We start from the raw sequence: 20,434 nt of genomic DNA on the forward strand, positions 1-20,434 counted from the left end.
TGTTGCTAACCACACCCCAAAAAATTCGAAGAGACAGTTATTTTATGCAGGGAAGTCATAGGTCACAAGTTAGATCTTTGGGAAGAACTAGAGATCTTTAAATCTCTAGAGCTCATGGACGAAAATTTACTGAATGACAAGCTGCATTTTGCTTGCAAGGAATTTTTTAAGTCATCAAACATACACCGTGCATAAAATCTTCATAGGGTTGCCAACAGCCTTTGTGAGTTGCACATTCCTCAAAATTCTAATATACATTATTTGTGCATTGTTTTTGTTTCCCCCCTTTTATATTCATGAAGACATTGATCTTACCCACTCTCATTTCTTAATGTTTTACAGTAAGTGATGTCCCATGCACTAATCTCCTTTCATCATCATGATGTATGTTTATCACTGCATGTTCATGCATTAACTTTATTACTGTCCATAGAATAATGTACTTGTGGTATTATAAGGCCATTATTTCTCACTGTTCTCCCCGTGTGAACATATTTCCACTTATTGGTTATTTATGCTGAACAGCATGTGTACATTGGTAATGGATCATATGTCACCCGCCATGTTTTCCTGGTGTTCAAGCTCTCCGTTTTCTGTCAGTCAGTGTGCAACTCTTAACATGCCTTGATATTTTATTTGATTCATTTTATTTCTGGATTTTAACTATTCTTACTTAATAAGCCCTGATCATAGGGGCCAGCATAATTAGTAATGAATACAATCATCATTGGACAAATGTCAGATTGCTTCACTATTTGATGTTTTTCTGTATTGAAATTTGAAGTGTGAGTTTTATTCTTTTGGTTATGTTTTATGATATGTGTGATATTCTCACCCCTTTGTTGGTATCTTGTCTCTGCCGACAAGTAATTTTGACACGTATGTTTCCAGGTTTGTAGTTTTGCTATTACATTGCCTTCAGGTTACACGCATTTCTGAAGCAGATGGGTTTACATCTATCGAAACTATGGTCAAAGGTTGAATAAAACCACATTTTATTGCAAGTGGTTGGCTGCTTTTCATTTATTTGATGATATGTAACCATTACTGAAGCACAGCCATGTTCAAAATATTGAAGAAAATACCATTTTATTTTATTTTGTATGCTTTGCCAACAATCTTAGACACGCTTCGTAGCAGGTTATTGTGCTCCCACTGAAAGAATTTAAGCGCTCATTGACCATTACCTACAAACAGTTGCCCAAGACCTAGCATCCCAAGTCAAATATACAACAACTTCTTCACCAACTCTCCACGATCCCCACCCCCTTACCTCCTGGGTTCCTACTTATCACTGTTGACACTGCTTCCCTACACACCAGAACCCTCAATGACCATGGTCTTGGCGCTATTGAACACTATCTCTCCCAACGTCCTTCAGACTCTAAACCCACTATCTCATACCACATAAATGTTATGAGCTTTATTCTAATGCACAACCACTTCTCCTTTGAAGGAAAGGTATACAAATAAATCCACGGCACAGCCATGGGCACTTGCAAGGCACCCTCCCATGCCAACCTGTTTATGGGCCATCTACAGGAAACCTTTCTAGCCTCCCAAAGGCCCAAATCCCTGATCTGGTTCAGATGTATTGACAATCTCTTTATGATGTGGACTCAGGGCCTTAACACTTTCTCTCTCATGTGCTTCACCTCGTCCTGAATCCAGTGTGCCACCTTCCTTGGCATTGACCTCCTCCTCTGATGATTTCATTCACACCTCTGTCCACATTAATCCCACAACCAACAGTACCTTCCACACCAAAAAATCCCTCCCATACAGCCTTGCCACCCAGGGATGTGATATCTGCAGTGACAAAAATTCCCTTGCCCAGTACGCTCAAGGTTTCACAAAAGCCATCACAGAGAGGCATTATCCCCTAGACTTAATCTAGAAACCAATTTCCTGTGCCATATACACACAATCCAAACACCCCCCCCCCCCCCCACAAGAACCAGCTACAAAGGAGCACCTTCTTCGTTACCCAATATCAGCCCAGACTGGAACAACATCCCTGAAATAAGGGACATCCTACCGAAGATCCTTCCAACCCCTCCTAAAATGGTGTATTCCATCAGCCAGCCCCCCCCCCCCCCCCCCCCCCCACACACACACACATCCTACTCCACCCTTGTGCCACTCTCAATTCCAATTGCTTGCCACAGGGATCATATTCCTGTGGAAGACCCAGGTGCAAGACCTACCCAATCGATCCACCCAGCCAGCACTTCCTAGTGCAGCCCTGTCACAGGCTTATCTTACCCCACCAGAGGCTGGGCCACCTGCAAAAGCAGCTACATTATATACCAGCTCTTTGCAATTATTGTACAGCTTTTTTACTGGTATGACTACCAACCAGCTACCAGGGGAATGGCCACTGTCAAGCTGTGGGCAAGAGCACTATCTTGTGGCACAACATGTAGTTGAACTTAACATGCTTGATTTCAATGGCTGCTTCACAACGCAGGTGCTTCACAACCATTCCACCACCAGCTTCTCAGAACTGCACAGATGGCTGTTATCCTTACAATATATCTCTGCCGAAATCATTCTGACCTCAACCTAAGGTAACCTACTGCCCCCCACATGCCCCAACACAAACCAACAGTTTCTGCCCCCTCTGTCCAGTCAACGCCTCAAAATTATTTTCTGCCACCCTTATTGTGCTCTGCTCTCTACCAAAACCCCTATGTTCTGCTCTCCTTTCCACTCCCCATTCCCCTCTCCTCCCCAGCCTCCCAACATCATGCCAGGCAGCATTGTCTAGCCACTTCTATTACCTGCAATGCTCCATTAGGCAGCACTGATTCCTCACCTCCACCTGTACCCTGCTATCCCTCCCCATTTCCCGCTTCAGTCCAGATTTCTGCTTCCACTGGATATGAAACCATTGCATTTTGGCCGCAGTGGCCGGAGAGAGCAATGATGTAAGTGTAAGGAGTTCTTGCTTGTTGAATCTTTGTGTGTGTTTCTTTTCTTTTCTTAAGAAAGGTTTGGTCAAAAGTTCGATGAGTAACAGTCTTGTTGTTGCACCTGTCTGCAGCAAGTCATTGTGTCATTTTTATGGCGAATATCAACCTATCGTTTTCATAATATTACAAATAAAAGTCTAGGCAGAATAAATTCTCCCCCCCCCCCCCTTTTTTTTTTTGGGTCATCAGTCTTCTGAGTGGTTTGATGCGGCCTGCCAGGAATTCCTCTCCTGTGCTAACCTCTTCATCTCAGAGTAGCACTTGCAACCTACGTCCTCAATTATTTGCTGGAGGTATTCCAATCTCTGTCTTCCTCTACAGTTTTTGCCCTCTACAGCTCCCTCTAGTACTGTGGAATTCATTCACTCATGTCTTAACAGATGTCCTACCATCCTGTCCCTTCTCCTTATTAATGTTTTTCACATATTCCTTTCCTCTCCGATTCTGCGTAGAACCTCCTCATTCCTTACCTTATCAGTCCACCTAATTTTCAACATTTGTCTGTAGCACCACATCTCAAATGCTTCGATTCTCTTCTGTTCCAGTTTTCCCACAGTCCATGTTTCACTACCATACAATACCATACTCCAGACGTCCATTCTCAGAAATTTCTTTCTCAAATTAAGGCCGATATTCGATATTAGTAGACTTCTCTTGGCCAGGAATGCCTTCTTTGCTGTAGCTAGTCTGCTTTTGATGTCCTCCTTGCTCTGTGTGTCATTAGTTATTTTACTGCCTAGATAGCAGAATTCCTTAACTTCATCTACTTCGTGACCGTCAATCCTGATGTTAAGTTCCTCGCTGTTTTCATTTCTACTACTTTTTCTTTCTTCATTTTACTCTCAATACATACTGTGTACTCATTAGACTGTTCGTTCCGTTCAGAAGATCATGTAATTCTTCTTCACTTTCACTCAATATAGCAACGTCATCAGTGAATCTTATCATTGATATCCTTTCACCTTGTATTTTAATTCCACTCCTGAACCTTTCTTTTATTTCCATCATTGCTTCCTTGATGTACAGATTGAACAGTAGGTTCAAAAGGCTACATCTTTGTCTTACACCCTTTTTAATACGAGCACTTCATTTTTGATCGTCCACTCTTATTATGCCCTCTTGGCTGTTATACATATTGTATATGACCCAACTCTCCCTGTAGTTTACTCCAACTTTTTTCAGAATTTTAAACATATTGTACCATTTTACATCGTTGAAAGCTTCTTCCAGGTCGACAAATCCTATGAACATGTCATGATTTTTCTTTTGTCTTTCTTCCATTATTAAATGCAATATCAGTAGTGCCTCTCTCATGCCTTTACTTTTCCTAAAGCCAAACTGATCATCATCATCTAGCGCATCCTCAATTTTTTTCCCATTCTTCTGTATGTTATTCTTGTAAGCAACTTGGATGCATGAGCTGTTAAGCTGATTGTGCGATAATTCTCGCACTTGTCAGCTCTTGCCATCTTCGGAATTGTGTGGATGATGCTTTTGCGAAAGTCAGATGGTACGTTGCCAGATTCATACATTCTACGCACCAACGTGAATAGTTGTTTTGTTGCCACTTCCTCCAATGATTTTTGAAATTCCGATGAAACATTATCTATCCCTTCTGCTTATTTGATCTTAAGTCCTCCAAAGCCCTTTTAAATTCTGATTCTAATATTGGGTCATCTCCTTTAGATCGACTCCTGTTTCTTCTTCTATCACATCAGACAAATCTTCCCCCCGATAGAGGCTTTCAATGTATTCTTTCCACCTATCCACTCTTAATGTTACCACCCTTGCTTTTAATGTCACTGAAGGTTGTTTTGACTTTCCTGTGTGCTGAGTCTGTCCTTCCGACAATAATTTCTTTTTTGATGTCTTCACATTTTTCCTGCAGCCATTTTGTCTTAGCTTCCCTGCACTTCCTATTTATTTCATTCATCAGAGACTTGCATTTCTGTATTCGTCAGTTTCCCAGAACATTTTTGTACTTCCTTCTTTCATCAATCAACTGAAGCATTTCTTCTGTTACCCATGGTTTCTTTGCGGTTAACTTCTTTGTACCTATTTTTTCCTTTCCAACTTCTGTGATGGCACTTTTTAGAGGTGCCCATTCCTCTTCAACTGTACTGCCTCCTGAGCTATTCCTTATTGCTGTATCTATAGCCTTAGAGAATTTCAAGCGTATCTCGTCATTCCTTAGTACTTCTGTATCCCACTTCTTTGCATATTGATTCTTTCTGACTAATGTCAGTCTATTCTTCATCACTACTATATTGTGATCAGTGTCTATATCTGCTCCTGGATACGCCTTGCAATCCTGTATCTGATTTTGGAATCTCTGTCTGACCATGATGTAATTTAACTGAAATCTTTCTGTATCACCTGGCCTTCTACAAGTATACCCTCTCCTCTTGTGATTCTTGAACAGGGTATTCACTAGTACTAGCTGAAAGTTGTTACAGAACTCAATTAGTCTTTCTCCTCTCTCATTCCTTGTTGCAAGCCCATATTCTTCTGTGACCCTTTCTTCTGCTCCTTCCCCTACAACTGCATTCCAGTCTCCCATGACTATTAGATTTTCATCCCTCTTTACATACTGTATTGCCCTTTCAATATCCTTATACACTTTCTCTATCTCTTCATCTTCAGCTTGTGACATCAGCATGTATACCTGAACTATCGTTGCCAGTGTTGGTTTGCTGTCGATTCTGATAAGAACAACCCTGTCACTGAACTGTTCACAGTAACATACTCTCTGCCCTACCTTCCTATTGATAACGAATCCTATTCCTGTTATGCCATTTTCTGCTGCTGTTGATATTACCCTATAGTCATCTAACCAAAATCCTCGTCTTCTTTCCACTTCACTTCACTGACCCCTACTATATTTAGTTCACTTCACTGACCCCTACTATATCTCGATGAGCCTTTGCATTTCCCTTGTCACATTTTCTGCTACACAGAACAAAAATAGTTGTACAAAAAATTTTCACCTGAGAAAATTTGGAAGATACATCACTTTGCATGTCACCATTTTGCAGGGCTGATTTTTTAAATTCAAACAATATACGAATATTAATATTTGCCCCCCCCCCCCCCCCCCCCCGCCCCGCCCCTCGTGTGTAGAACAATAATGGAAATTCCTGGCTGGAACAAGATATAAAATAAATTAAAACCAACCATTCACCTACAGTGGACTGATGTGCGGCACACATACTCACATGTAACTGAATATTCACTAGCTTTCAAGCTCTATCTCTTTTTATAGCAAAAGAAAGTCATATTGCTGCATTTCCTGGAAATTAATCATATTGAAAATAGTTTTTGTTTGCTTTCAAGCCAATACAGTTTCATAGAAATTCTGATTATTATGCCCTGTTTGACAAGGCACATTATCAAAACAAAGCCTGCCCTGGAAAATATTTATTTTCCAAGGTGTACAAAATAATAAGCACAAACTTTTTTTTTAATGAAATTTTATTTCTTCTATTCTGTTTGTATTCCATAATCTCCTTAGACTTATACATTGCACCATTTTTTGTGGGATTTTTTCTACAAATTTTAAAACATAATTTTGTTGCTAATTTTGTTACAATGTTGATATTTGCAGCCAGCACAGAATTTTGTAATTTGATATAAAAATTGATGACTATGGAGTACAAACACACAGAATATTTTGGCTCACACTTTCTGAATGACAATACAAAACCAAATTCTACAGATGGCATGAGAAATATTTATTCCATAGCATATCCTTCCATGAATTGAAAGGAAAACTTGATGTTAATGTGAGAGTCATTAATAACAGTGCACTTTATCTTAGTCTGTATACTTCCTAATACTGAAATAACAGAAATTCAAAGACTTTCAATAAAATGTAAGAGCCTTCAGTCTCTGCTCTGTGATAAAAGGACAGCACATATTCAGCTACAATGCCATTATTTAAAACTGTATTTCATTTGATTGAGGTGCATTATGAACATTTTGTGTGTAAATGAGTAATGCAATAGTTCCTGGTCTATTAAAGAGATCTCCTACAGCTTCTATTAACAGAAGCACTGTCGCTGAAACTTACGAATGTTAATTATGTCTGCAGGTTAAATGGTTGGTATGAAGAAACAAAACATAACTGCTATTACTGTGAGGGCAGTGCTACATGAAGAAAGTGCTTCTTACTGCAACCAACTCTCTCAACCCTATCATATGGGGATGCTTCCTCCATTCACTGGCTCACCCATCTCAAAACAGCCAAATGAACACTTAGTAAACTGATTCAGATGGAGTAATACTCAGTCTTAAGATAATAAAAATTGAAAGATGGCAGTTTTTTTCCATCACCTCTTTTGTCAAGTAGTGGTTTTTCCTCCAATTAGATATAAACAATTTAAGAAGTAAAGGTAATGACTTTGAATAGTAAAGGTGCTAGTCATTAAAATGTATGTAAACAAGACTCAACTAGCTGCATACCTGGAGTGCTTACTCAGCCAGCACAATGTACTCGTACAGCTCGTATAGTTTTGTGTGTGTGTGTGTGTGGGGGGGGGGGGGCATGCATGTAAGTAAGTGGATATGCGAAAAACAATTCAGTTCTCAGTTTTGTCATTTGTCAACTCATTGCCTCTACTATTCAAGTTATTACATTTACTCTTTAAATTGTTTACATTCCACTACAACTTTCCATTACTATTTCAGATTTTAAGAATTAGCATGCGCAACACATAGATCTTTGTGGAAAATTATTGCAAGCTAAATATCTGCAGTCTGGCTTCAGTCTAATGTTTCTTCAGCTCCAAAACTTCACAGAACCTCTCCAACTACAGCAGATTTAAGCCTCTATCAGGTACAAGGCACTGGGAATAGACGACATTCCATCAGAATTACTGACAGCCTTGGAAGAACCAGCCATTACAAAACTGTTCCATCTGGTGTGCGAGATGTATGAGGCAGGCAAAATACCATCAGACTTCATGAAGAATATAATAATTCCAATTCCAAAGAAAGCAATTGCCGACAGGTGTGAACATTACTGAACGGAATGGACAATGTCTTGAAAGGAGGATACAAGGTGAACACCAACAAAAGCAAAACAAGGATGATGGAATGTAGTTGAATTAAATAAGGTGATGGGGAGGGAATTAGATTAGGAAATGAGATAAAGTAGTAGATGAGTTTTGCTACTTGGGCAGCAAAATAACTGATGATGGTTGAAGTAGAGAGGATATAAAATGTAGACTGGCAATGACAAGAAAAGTGTTTCTGAAGGTTAACATTGCATGCAGATTTGAGGTCAGGAAGCCTTTTCTGAAAGTATTTGTATGGAATGTAGCCATGTATGGAAGTGAAACATGGAAGAAGAAGAAGAAGAAGAAGAAGAAGAAGAAGAAGGGATCGGTTCATAGCACACATCCTGATACATTAAGGGATCACCAATTTTGTACTGTACGAAAGTGTGGGGGATAAAGGTTGTAGAGAGAGACCAAGAGATGAATTCAGTAAGCAGACTGAGATGGGTGGGGGTTGCAGTACTTATTCAGAGATGAGGAGGCTTGCAAAGGATTGAGTAGCATGGAGAGCCACATCAAACCAGTCTTTGGACTGAAGACCACAACAACAACAACAACAACAACAGCAATAACATGTGCAGAGTTTAAAACTGTCATAGATGTTACATTTTGGAACCATGTTCTGCTGCATGACAAAGTCTGTCATTCTCTAACTATCTGTGCAATTCAGTAGCATAAGAATTGACAGTAATCTTATCATGAAAGACAAGAATTTTCTCTTTCAGTATAGGTAACTGTGTGAAAGAGAAGGTGGAAGTCTGCACACAATTTTGATTTCAGGTAAAGGGAGAATTAGAGAATCTGCTAAATCTTCCTGAAGTGTCCATCACAGCTGCCCTGACACTGGCATCCAGCATGACAGAACAGAGATGCTGATGCCTTCATCACAGCAAGTGAAACCAAAGCAGATGTTTACAATATGACCGAGACTGCTGCCGGAGTTGAAAACACAGTTTCGTGACTCAGCCAACGGCCGCCAGGGTCCACGACCTGAGCACCGCGGATCAACATCAACGCCAGAGGTCGTAATCAACAAGTGGACTATTTTCATATGCCACTCACGTGATCAAAAATAGTCCCAGAAGATCCATCCACCAACCGGCCTTATAAGCAGGTACACCTCTGGCCGGAAGGCAATTTGATATGCCACCTGGACTTGTAGGGATCTGTTATCCTGGTCGCAACATTCATGCACCTCATCTGCTGGCAGTCCCGGATCATCAGGAGTGGTAGCTTCAGATTGTGACTCCAGAGTGTCATGTGGTGATGGTCTGACCTCCCTGGACAGCTTTGTGACAATGCTGTGCCAACCAATCTCTAGTAGTTTTGTTTCCATCTTTCCTTAGGTGGACCTACTTGAGTGAGAGACTTGTGAGGAAAATATGATATTGCAGTGCCGGTGTTATTTGGATTACACTGCAAAGTTCTGCACTGTGGCATCCACAGCCATTACAAAACACGTCAAATGAATTCACAATTGTGAATAAGGACTGCCATCAGCTGTAGAATGGAATGACGACAATGAAAATCTGTGTCGGGCTGGGAGTCAAACCTAGATTTCCTGCTTACCACTTATCTATCTGTGTACAACTCATGGCCAGACCTAAACTTCCACATGTCATCAACCATGCATCTACAACCTGTATTTGTACATCCATTATGTATGTTCCTGTACAGGTCAGACTTTGTATTTGAAAGTTGCTTACCTGGTATCGGGAGATAAATACGATATTGCAATGCCTATGTTATTCTGATTATGATACAAAGTTCCTATAGACATGCATGTATGTCCAAAGGATACGCATGGTTGAAGACATGTGGAATTTTAGGTCTGGCCATGAGTCGTGCATGGATAGCCAAACAGCAAAGTGATAACTCGCAATAAGCAGGGATATCTGTGTTCGAGTACTGGTCCAGCACAGATTTTCATTGTTGTCATTCCTTTCTACAGCTGATGGTAGTCCTTATTTGCAATTGTGAATTCATCTGATGTGAGGAAAATGTTTTATTTTGTTACTCTTCTGTTACAAGATCCGATGTGGGATCCATATTTTGTTTTTTGCTTCGATTGTAATTTCAACTACTTTGTCGACATCAAGAATGTTCTTGTTTATTGGTTTTTCCCAATAAAAACAGATTGATGAATATCATTCATGTTTTATCTCTGCTACCGCAGATACAGCACTTCCAGTGAAAGACAGCACAATGTCAGGTATTCATACAAGTAAATCTAGCTTAAGAAGTTGACACATGAGGACTTACGTGTATAAAATACTAGAAAATTATAAAAAATGAAAAGGAATATACCTTATGAACAAACAATTTTGTATCAGCCTCTGCATTAATTTTTAATTCTCTACAAAGCAGTAAGCTGAACTAATTATTGGATACATTACACTTGCATTTAGCTCGTACGTATGTGACACCAAAGTACATTTTAGTCAGCAACAAAAAAAGAATGGTAAATGAAAAGTATGGATGTTCTGTGTGAGTGAAAATGAAGAAAATTACAATTACTGATTACTACCTTTCTTATGAAGCAAGAAAGACATAAGCTGAACAGTTGAAACAAACATAAAAATGGTGCAATATTACAGCAAACAATTGGATTGGATTGTTTGGTGGAGGAGACGAGACAGCGAGGTCATGGATCTCATCGGATTAGGGAGGGATGGGGAAGGAAGCCGGCCATGCCCTTTCAAAGGAACCATCCTGGCATTTGCCTGGTGCGATTTAGGGAAATCATGGAAAACCTAAATCAGGATGGCCGGATGTGGGATTGAACCGTTGTCCTCCCGAATGCGAGTCCAGTGCAGTAAACAATTCTTAATTAGTATGCATATAAATGTATGTCTAATTAGAACAGTATCAAAATTTCCACAATTAGTGTTCTGTTCTTTTTCTACAATTATTTGCCTCTTCTCTTACCAATTAGTATTTCGTACTTTTATACATCAGTAAATCATTTTTCACATCTCTTCTTTATTATCTTCTTAACATTTTCCACCACTAATGTTTTTCTGTATTCCCCTCCTGGTTTTATTCACGTGTTTTCATTCTGTGTAGAAATACTTGGAATTACTTACAAAATTTTCTTCATTAAATCAGAAGCAAACTAGAACCTTATTTACCTTCATAACAATTTATTTTAGAACACAAGTACAGTGTGATAATTGTAAGACGGCAGAGTTGTGAGGGGAGTGCGGGGAGAGGAGGAAGCAAGCATTGGCTGGCGAGGGGAGAGGAGCTGTTGGGAAAGGGGGGGGGGGGGAGGGGGGGACGACAAGGCACGCCTACCAGTTGCAGTGCTGGCACTACAAATTGCGCGTCATGCTTACACGAAAGAAGACGAAAGGCTTGGAAGTAAAACTCGCTTTAAATGTTGTTCGTAAACGAAACTGAAATCGTCATGTACATTAATATAAACATTAGCGACAAGCAACAAACGTTACATACAATTTCATGCCTTTACGAAAATTTTTCTTGCTGACACCCCCCACAAAATAATGAAAGGAAAAAAAGGTTGTCGCTTACTGCATTCTCTCAGTACATACCGTAGATCTGCCGCAGTAGGCATGACATTTTAATGTACAGGGTGATTCAAAAAGAATACCACATCTTTAAAAATGTGTATTTAATGAAAGAAACATAATATAACCTTCTGTTACACATCATTACAAAGAGTATTTAAAAAGGTTTTTTTTCACTCAAAAACAAGTTCAGAGATGTTCAATACGGCCCCCTCCAGACACACGAGCAATATCAACCCGATACTCCAACTCGTTCCACGCTCTCTGTAGCATATCAGGCGTAACAGTTTGGATAGCTGCTGTTATTTCTCGTTTCAAATCATCAGTGGTGGCTGGGAGAGGTGGCCGAAACACCATATCCTTAACATACCCCCATAAGAAAAAATCGCAGGGGGTAAGATCAGGACTTCTTGGAGGCCAGTGATGAAGTGCTCTGTCACGGGCTGCCTGGCGGCCGATCCATCGCCTCGAGTAGTTGACGTTCAGGTTTCATAACTAACCTTTTTCGTAGGACTCTCCATACAGTTGATTGTGGAATTTGCAGCTCTCTGCTAGCTCTGCGAGTCGATTTTCCTGGGCTGCGAACAAATGCTTGCTGGATGCGTGCTACATTTTCATCACTCGTTCTCGGCCGTCCAGAACTTTTCCCTTTGCACAAACACCCATTCTCTGTAAACTGTTTATACCAACGTTTAATACACCACCTATCAGAAGGTTTAACACCATACTTCGTTCGAAATGCACGCTGAAGAACTGTCGTCGATTCACTTCTGCCGTACTCAATAACACAAAAAGCTTTCTGTTGAGCGGTCGCCATCTTAGCATCAACTGACGCTGACGCCTAGTCAACAGTGCCTCAAGCGAACAAATGTACAACTAAATGAAACTTTATAGCTCCCTTAATTCGCCGACAGATAGCTCCCTTAATTCGCCGACAGATAGTGCTTAGCTCTGCCTTTTGTCGTTGCAGAGTTTTAAATTCCTAAAGTTGTGGTATTCTTTTTGAATCACCCTGTATTATTTCGTCACTATTAACTCTAATCGCAACACATTTCGTATACAGTATCCACATATATCAGTAAATGCGCCTGCAAATTTATGTCTCTTTACGACATATAATTCAGGAGATACGACGTGGTAAACATCAAGATGCGCGAAAAAGTGCCGCGTCAGGCATGACGTTTTGTTCTATTATTTCTTAACTACTAACACTATTTGCAACACATTTCACAAACGTGTTAAAAAAAAAGTATATAAAACCACGGGTGTATTCCTAAAAAACGTTGTGCCAAAATTTTAAATCAATCTAACCGTAGGCCTACCAGTAGGGGTTGTTGGCGACTCCCGAGATGGGCCAGCAAATGCCTCTTCACTCATTTTGATAATGTTTAGCACAACTGCACAATAAAAACACGCAGAACAGTAGAGCGCAAAACAATAACGAAGCAGACGACAATGGCTACCTTGTAAAACACAGTCAGCTACGTAATGTTGACAGCAGTCGAAGCTGCGTGCCTACCAAAGCCTCCCGACGTTTACTGACTTCTACCGGTTCAGGACTAGGGAGAGGTCTGCCATCTAAAAGTTTACACACTGTACATCTATACAGCCACATTGTGAAGGTTTTGAGGACTTTGTCATATTATATTAGTAATTAGAAACAGGCAACAATTAAATATGATAACTTACTGATAATCACAATTCTTTCAAAAATGAACTTTTCATATTTGAGGAGGATGAAGAGTGAAAGATTTCTTAAAGCATTGGGTGTGAGTTCTACTTCTCAAAAGAATACTTACCTCTCCGTTTCTCCCACGTTTCAAATAAGTTGTGAGCTTGTCAAAAGCTTCATTAATAGCATGAACAGTGTCAACATTCAGTAGAATATAGTTGTTATAGTCAGCTTTCATTTCCTGCAGTTCCTTTTTATATCTGTCTCTTTCCTCTTTAACTTTTTTTATTTCCAAGTGCATCTTATTAAGCTCTTCAGTTAGTTCCTGAATTTTTGTCTCACGGTTCATATGTTCCTTCAGTTCTACATTCAACTGGTGCGGTAAGTAAGATGATCCACAGCTGCAACAAAGTAATTCTTTAATATTCATAAACTTTAAAAAATGTTTTCAGTGCCAAACTGTCGATTATTGTAAATCAGGTATAAATATTACATAATATTACTGTGAGCCGTGCTGCGTGCCTTGTAAAGTGGTGGTTAGCATAGCTGGTTGTTGTGCTGTGAATCATCAGTTACAATCTGACCACCTGCAAATATTTGTCATTTAGTATTTATCAGTTTTGGAAGGTTCTTGATATGTCATATGTTTGTAACATAAGATCTAGGTTTGTATAAATAGCAATACTCTCTGCCCAGGAGTTCATTTCTGGTCTGGCTGTATACTGATGTCTCTAAAACATGCTTCCAGAGGTAGGTATGTACTGATGATCCTCCTTTCAGATTTGGAACTGATTGAGTTATGACAAGACCCCCCCGCCCCCCATGAACCATGGACCTTGCCGTTGGTGGGGAGGCTTGCGTGCCTCAGCGATACAGATAGCCGTACCGTAGGTGCAACCACAACGGAGGGGTATCTGTTGAGAGGCCAGACAAATATGTGGTTCCTGAAAAGGGGCAGCAGCCTTTTCAGTAGTTGCAGGGGCAACAGTCTGGATGATTGTATGATCTGGCCTCGTAACACTAACCAAAACGGCCTTGCTGTGCTGGTACTGCGAACGGCTGAAAGCAAGGGGAAACTACAGCCGCAATTTTTCCCAAGGGCATGCAGCTATACTGTATGTTAAATGATGATGGCATCCTCTTGGGTAAAATATTCCGGAGATAAAATAGCCCCCCATTCGGATCTCCGGACGGGGACTACTCAAGAGGACATCATTATCAGGAGAAAGAAAACTGGCGTTCTACGGATCGGAGTGTGGAATGTCAGATCCCTTAATTGGGCAGGTAGGTTAGAAAATTTAAAAAGTGAAATGGATAGGTTAAAGTTAGATACAGTGGGAATTAGTGAAGTTCGGTGGCAGGAGGAACAAGACTTTTGGTCAGGTGAATACAGGGTTATAAATACAAAATCAAATAGGGGTAATGCAGGAGTAGGTTTAATAATGAATAAAAAAATAGGAGTGCAGGTAAGCTACTACAAACAGCATAGTGAACGCATAATTGTGGCCAAGATAGACACGAAGCCCACGCCTACTACAGTAGTACAAGTTTATATGCCAACTAGCTCTGCAGATGACGAAGAAAGTGATGAAATGTATGATGAGATAAAAGAAATTATTCAGGTAGTGAAGGGAGACGAAAATTTAATAGTCATGGGAGACTGGAATTCGAGATTAGGAAAAGGGAGAGAAGGAAACATAGTAGGTGAATATGGATTGGGGCTAAGAAATGAAAGTGGAAGCCGCCTGGTAGAGTTTTGCACAGAGCATAACTTAACCATAGCTAACACTTGGTTCAAGAATCATGAAAGAAGGTTGTATACATGGAAGAATCCTGGAGATACTAGAAGGTATCAGATAGATTATATAATGGTAAGACCGAGATTTAGGAACCAGGTTTTAATTTGTAAGACATTTCCAGGGGCAAATGTGGACTCTGACCACAATCTATTGGTTATGAACCATAGATTCAAACTGAAGAAACTGCAAAAAGGTGGGAATTTAAGGAGATGGGACCTGGATAAACTGAAAGAACCAGAGGTTGTACAGAGTTTCAGGGAGAGCATAAGGGAACAATTGTCAGGAATGGGCGAAAGAAATACAGTAGAAGAAGAATGGGTAGCTCTGAGGGATGAAGTAGTGAAGGCAGCAAAGGATATAAGTAGGTAAAAAGATGAGGGCTAGTAGAAATCCTTGGGTAACGGAAGAAATATTGAATTTAATTGATGAAAGGAGAAAATATAAAAATGTGGTAAATGAAGCAGGCAAAAAGGAATACAAACGTCTCAAACATGAGATTGACAGGAAGTGCAAAATGGCTAAGCAGGGATGGCCAGAGGACAAGATAGATACTGCCTACAGGAAAATTAAAGAGACCTTTGGAGAAAAGAGAACCACTTGTATGAATATCAAGAGCTCAGATGGATACCCAGTTCTAAGCAAAGAAGGGAAAGCAGAAAGGCGGAAGGAGTATATAGAGGGTCTATACAAGGGCGATGTACTTGAGGATAATATTATGGAAATGGAAGGGGATGTAAATGAAGATGAAATGGGAGATACGATACTGCGTGAAGAGTTTGATAGAGCACTGAAAGACCTGAGTCGAAACAAGGCCCTGGGAGTAGACAACATTCCACTACAACTACTGACAGCCTTGGGAGAGCCAGTCCTGACAAAACTTTACCATCTGGTGAGCAAGATGTAAGAGACAGGCAAAATACCCTCAGACTTCAAGAAGAATATAATAATTCAAACCCCAAAGAAAGTTGGTGTTGACAGATGTGAAAATTATCGAACTATCAGTTTAATAAGTCACAGCTGCAAAATACTAACACGAATTCTTTACAGGCGAATGGAAAAACTGGTAGAAGCCGACCTTGGGGAAGATCAGTTTGGATTCCGTAGAAATATTGGAACACGTGAGGCAATACTGACCTTACAACTTATCGTAGAAGAAAGATTAAGGAAAGGCAAACCAACGTTTCTAGCATTTGTAGACTTAGAGAAAGCTTTTGACAATGTTGGCTGGAATACTCTCTTTCAAATTTTAAAGGTGGCAGGGGTAAAATACAGGGAGCAAAGGCTATTTACAATTTGTACAGAAACCAAATGGCAGTTATAAGAGTCAAGGGGCATGAAAGGGAAGCAGTGGTTGGGAAGGGAGTGAGACAGGGTTGTAGCCTCTCCCCGATGTTATTCAATCTGTATATTGAGCAAGCAGTGAAGTAAACAAAAGAAAAATTCGGAGTAGGTATAAAATCCATGAAGAAGAAATAAAAACTTTGAGGTTCGCCAATGACAATGTAATTCCGTCAGAGACAGCAAAGGGCTTGAAAGAGCAGTTGAATGGAATGGATAGTATCTTGAAGGGAGGATATAAGATAAACATCAACAAAAGCAAAACGAGGATAATGGAATGTAGTCAAATTAAGTCGGGTGATGCTGAGGGAATTAGATCAGGAAATGAGACACTTAAAGTAGTAAATGAGTTTTGCTATTTGGGGAGCAAAATAACTGACGATGGTCGAAGTAGAGAAGATATCAAATGTAGACTGGCAATGGCAAGGAAAGCATTTCTGAAGAAGAGAAATTTGTTAACATCGAGCATAGATTTAAGTGTCAGGAAGTCGTTTCTGAAAGTATTTGTATGGAGTGTAGCCATATATGGAAGTGACACATGGACTATAAATTGTTTGGACAAGAAGAGAATAGAAGCTTTCGAAATGAGGTGCTACAGAAGAATTCTGAATACTAGATGGGTAGATCACATAACTAATGATGAAGTATTGAATAGAATTGGGGAGAAGAGGAGTTTGTGGCACAACTTGACAAAAAGAAGGGACCGGTTAGTAGGACATGTTCTGAGGCATCAAGGGATCACAAATTTGGCATTGGAGGGCAGCGTGGAGGGTAAAAATCGTGGAGGGAGACCAAGAGATGAATACACTAAGCAGATTCAGAAGGATGTAGGTTGCAGTAAGTACTGGGAGATGAAGAAGCTTGCACAGGATAGGGTAGCATGGAGAGCTGCATCAAACCAGTCTCAGGACTGAAGACCACAACAACAACATGACAAGACACTGTTTGGTGGAGATGCGCAGTACTTCAAGAGATGTACATCATCACAGCTGCCATTAGGCAACATAAAAGCTGTTGCCTACATCAACAAGAACCAGAACACAAGCACTGCGTCATTCAATAGCGTCTGTATATTCAGTAGACCAGTGAATACCAAGCCAGCAGATAGTCAGCATTAGGCATCCATCAGTATTCTCCAGAGATGCAGGTCAGGACCCAATTAAATGCTGAAAGGATTTGACTTAGTTGCCAAATACAACAGGTGAGGTGACAAAATGTATACTTTTACTTGGATGGCACAGCCCAGCAGCGGTTCAAGAACAATGAAGAGATGCTAAAATGCTGGGGCAAATTCTAAGCAGAAATGAATAAAACACTGTGTGTCAATCTACAGCAGGTCTGTTTAGTAGAAGAGCAATTGAAGAACAGGCCTTTGTGTCAAGGGGAAATGACAGTCACACAATCAGAATGTTGTAGCCCTTTGCAACATTGAGAATTTCAATATGAGAGAAGCTAACAAAATCTCACATTTGATGAAAGGAAGAAGGAAGGAAGAAAGATTCAGATTTAACCTCCTATCAACAAGCTCAGACTGTTTCACGGATGGGGAAGGAAATTGGCCACGTCCATTCAAAGCAATTATCCTGGCAATTGTCTGGAGTGATTTAGGAAAATCACAGAATTGATTTACGAAAATCACAGAATTGTGAATTTGAGCCGCTGTCCTCGAGAATGCGAGTTGAGCGTGCTAATCATTGTGCCACTTCACTCAGTTTGATGCAATATATGTACCAATCTCTTCCTGTGAAAGATGTCACAACACAGCAGAAGTCATCAAATGGTGTCAGAACATCAAGGAAATGCATCAGCTGTGGCAGATAACCATGATCTTCTTTTTGTCGTAAGCCAGACAGTATGGGAAGAGATACAGTGGTTTATGGCAGTCAGAAATCTCAGGAAAAGTACACAAGAGGTAGCCAGGAATGTTGACCTTGTACTTGAGGAAGTAGGGGTGTACCAATCTTTAGCACCAATATCAGCCCCCAGTTGAACATGCCATGAATAATGGACTTACGTCACAACTGTCAAACAAAAACCTAGTATCCAACCAACAGAGCTACAATCAACTCCTCTGCCAAGTATAAAGCCCCCGACAGAAGGCAGACATTTTGAGCATGGAGGACGATACGTTAGTTTATTTCTGCTGTGGATGCTTGTATGCCCTGAAAATGTTGTCTCTGAGTGCAAAGAAAGACAGTGAGTGTTTGACAACTTTTACCCAACAAGATGTTGGCCATCACAACAGTCCTATTCCTGCCAATCAACTATAGACAATTATAGTCAACCTGAGCGGTGAAACCCATAATTTTATCCTGGACAAGGTCACTGATGAACCTGTTGCAGCCATTCCCAATCATAGTACAGAGATATAAGCTGGCTTCATAGCCACTGAATTCAGTAAAACTAAGATGGTGAGACAAACACAGATGAAATTGGAAACTGGTGGTAAGGTCTTATGGGACCAAACTGCTGAGGTCATCGGTCCCTAAGCTTGCACACTACTTAAACTAACTTAAAGGACGACACACACGCCCATGCCCGAGGGAAGATTCAAACCTCCGACGGGGGAAGCTGCGCAGACTGTGACAAGATGCCTCAGACCACTCAGCTACCCCGACAAACACAGATGAATATCCTCGATGAATGAACTTGAAAATCTCATTGATGTCATCACTGATAGATATCTTATCCAGGCACTAATTAATTCAGGGGCTTCTTTCCCTGTAATGTCGAATGCTTATCATCATCAGCTAAAGAAGACTATGTTCCATGATATGAAAGTGATTGTACTGTTGCACATGGGAAACATGTCCCACAGACAGGAACAGGTATTGCAAGAATAAGTATCCACGACAGGACACAGCTCTTTGACTTTGCCATTTTAACAAAATGTAGTCATGGTGTTATTCTTGGGCTTCTTGCAGGCATCAGAAGCAGTCACAGACTGTGGAAGATCAGAGCTCCAGACTGACGAAGCTATTTCGACAAGCACACATAGCAGACCGCTGTGGATGCTTCTTTGTTGTAGCAAACATTGTTATTCTGCTGCCATTAACAAGAAGAGGTATAGCCATCAATCTAGATATTCAGTTACATTGCAAAGCTTTGTTGGCTGCAAGAAGTTACTCAAGCCCACAAAAGAAATTTACATGCCAGTGATGAGCAGAGGATTATAGGTGATAAGGGGAACTTTGGATCGCTAGTTGTCATGAACAGCCACAACTCACTCCTGAATGTATGTGCACAGTGACAGCCAAACCAGTCCAGGAAAAACAGTTTAACAACATGAATGAAGAATCATGCTCTGCTGCCACTACCAACAATGCAAGGGAGGAACATACTATCAAACTGCCCATAGGATCTGGCCTGACTGGGGAACATCAGCAAGTGTTAGCCATTCTGCACCAATTTCCTTTTGCTTTCATATTCAGAGTGGAAAAAAGTCAGATGAAGTGGTCAATAGTAAAACACCATATCAACAGTAGGGATTATTAACCAACTAGCCACTTTTCGTACAGTGTTTCACAGCTGAACACTGCACAATTCAGGAGGATCCTCGGTTCTCTCCAGTGCTGCTTGTGAAGAAAAAGGATGGCATTTTTGCTTTGACTACCAGTGATGGAACCAAATCACAAAAATGTCTTCCCATCACCACACATTGATGACACTATAGACTGTTCAAGAAGAGCAAAGTATTTGTCAACTCTGGATAAGCAGGTGGCTACTGGCAGACAAGTCTGACTGGGAGAAAGACTGCCTTCATAATGCCTGACAGCCTCTATGAGTTCGAAGTTATGCCATTTGGACTATCTAATGCGCCAGCCATCTACGAGCATATTTTGGACAACTGAGAAAGACTGTATTGCAATTGTTCAGACCATCAACAAGTTCATGCTGTATTTACTTGGCTGACCATTTACCTCTGTGACAGGCCATCATTCTCTATGTTGACTGACTAGCCAGAAAGATCCATTGGGTCGATTGGCAACGTGGGCTCTGAGACTTCAGGTGCATGATATCACACTTGTACACAAGAATGGACAACACAGCCTGTACAAAACCT

General features: G+C 40.5%; 1 protein-coding gene across 1 annotated transcript in view; it reads right to left on the bottom strand.

Moving 5' to 3' along the window:
• Positions 1-6,468: 6,468 nt before the first annotated feature.
• Positions 6,469-20,434, bottom strand: part of LOC126458500 (centrosomal protein of 78 kDa-like) — a 94,774-nt gene continuing 80,808 nt past the window's right edge. Inside the window, 2 exon segments of the mRNA XM_050095594.1 lie at positions 6,469-11,090; positions 13,362-13,635. Coding sequence (XP_049951551.1) covers positions 11,076-11,090; positions 13,362-13,635 — 289 coding nt within the window. The 3' untranslated portion in view covers positions 6,469-11,075.

Source organism: Schistocerca serialis, chromosome 2, assembly GCF_023864345.2.
Source record: "Schistocerca serialis cubense isolate TAMUIC-IGC-003099 chromosome 2, iqSchSeri2.2, whole genome shotgun sequence".
NCBI classification, from domain to species: domain Eukaryota; kingdom Metazoa; phylum Arthropoda; class Insecta; order Orthoptera; family Acrididae; genus Schistocerca; species Schistocerca serialis.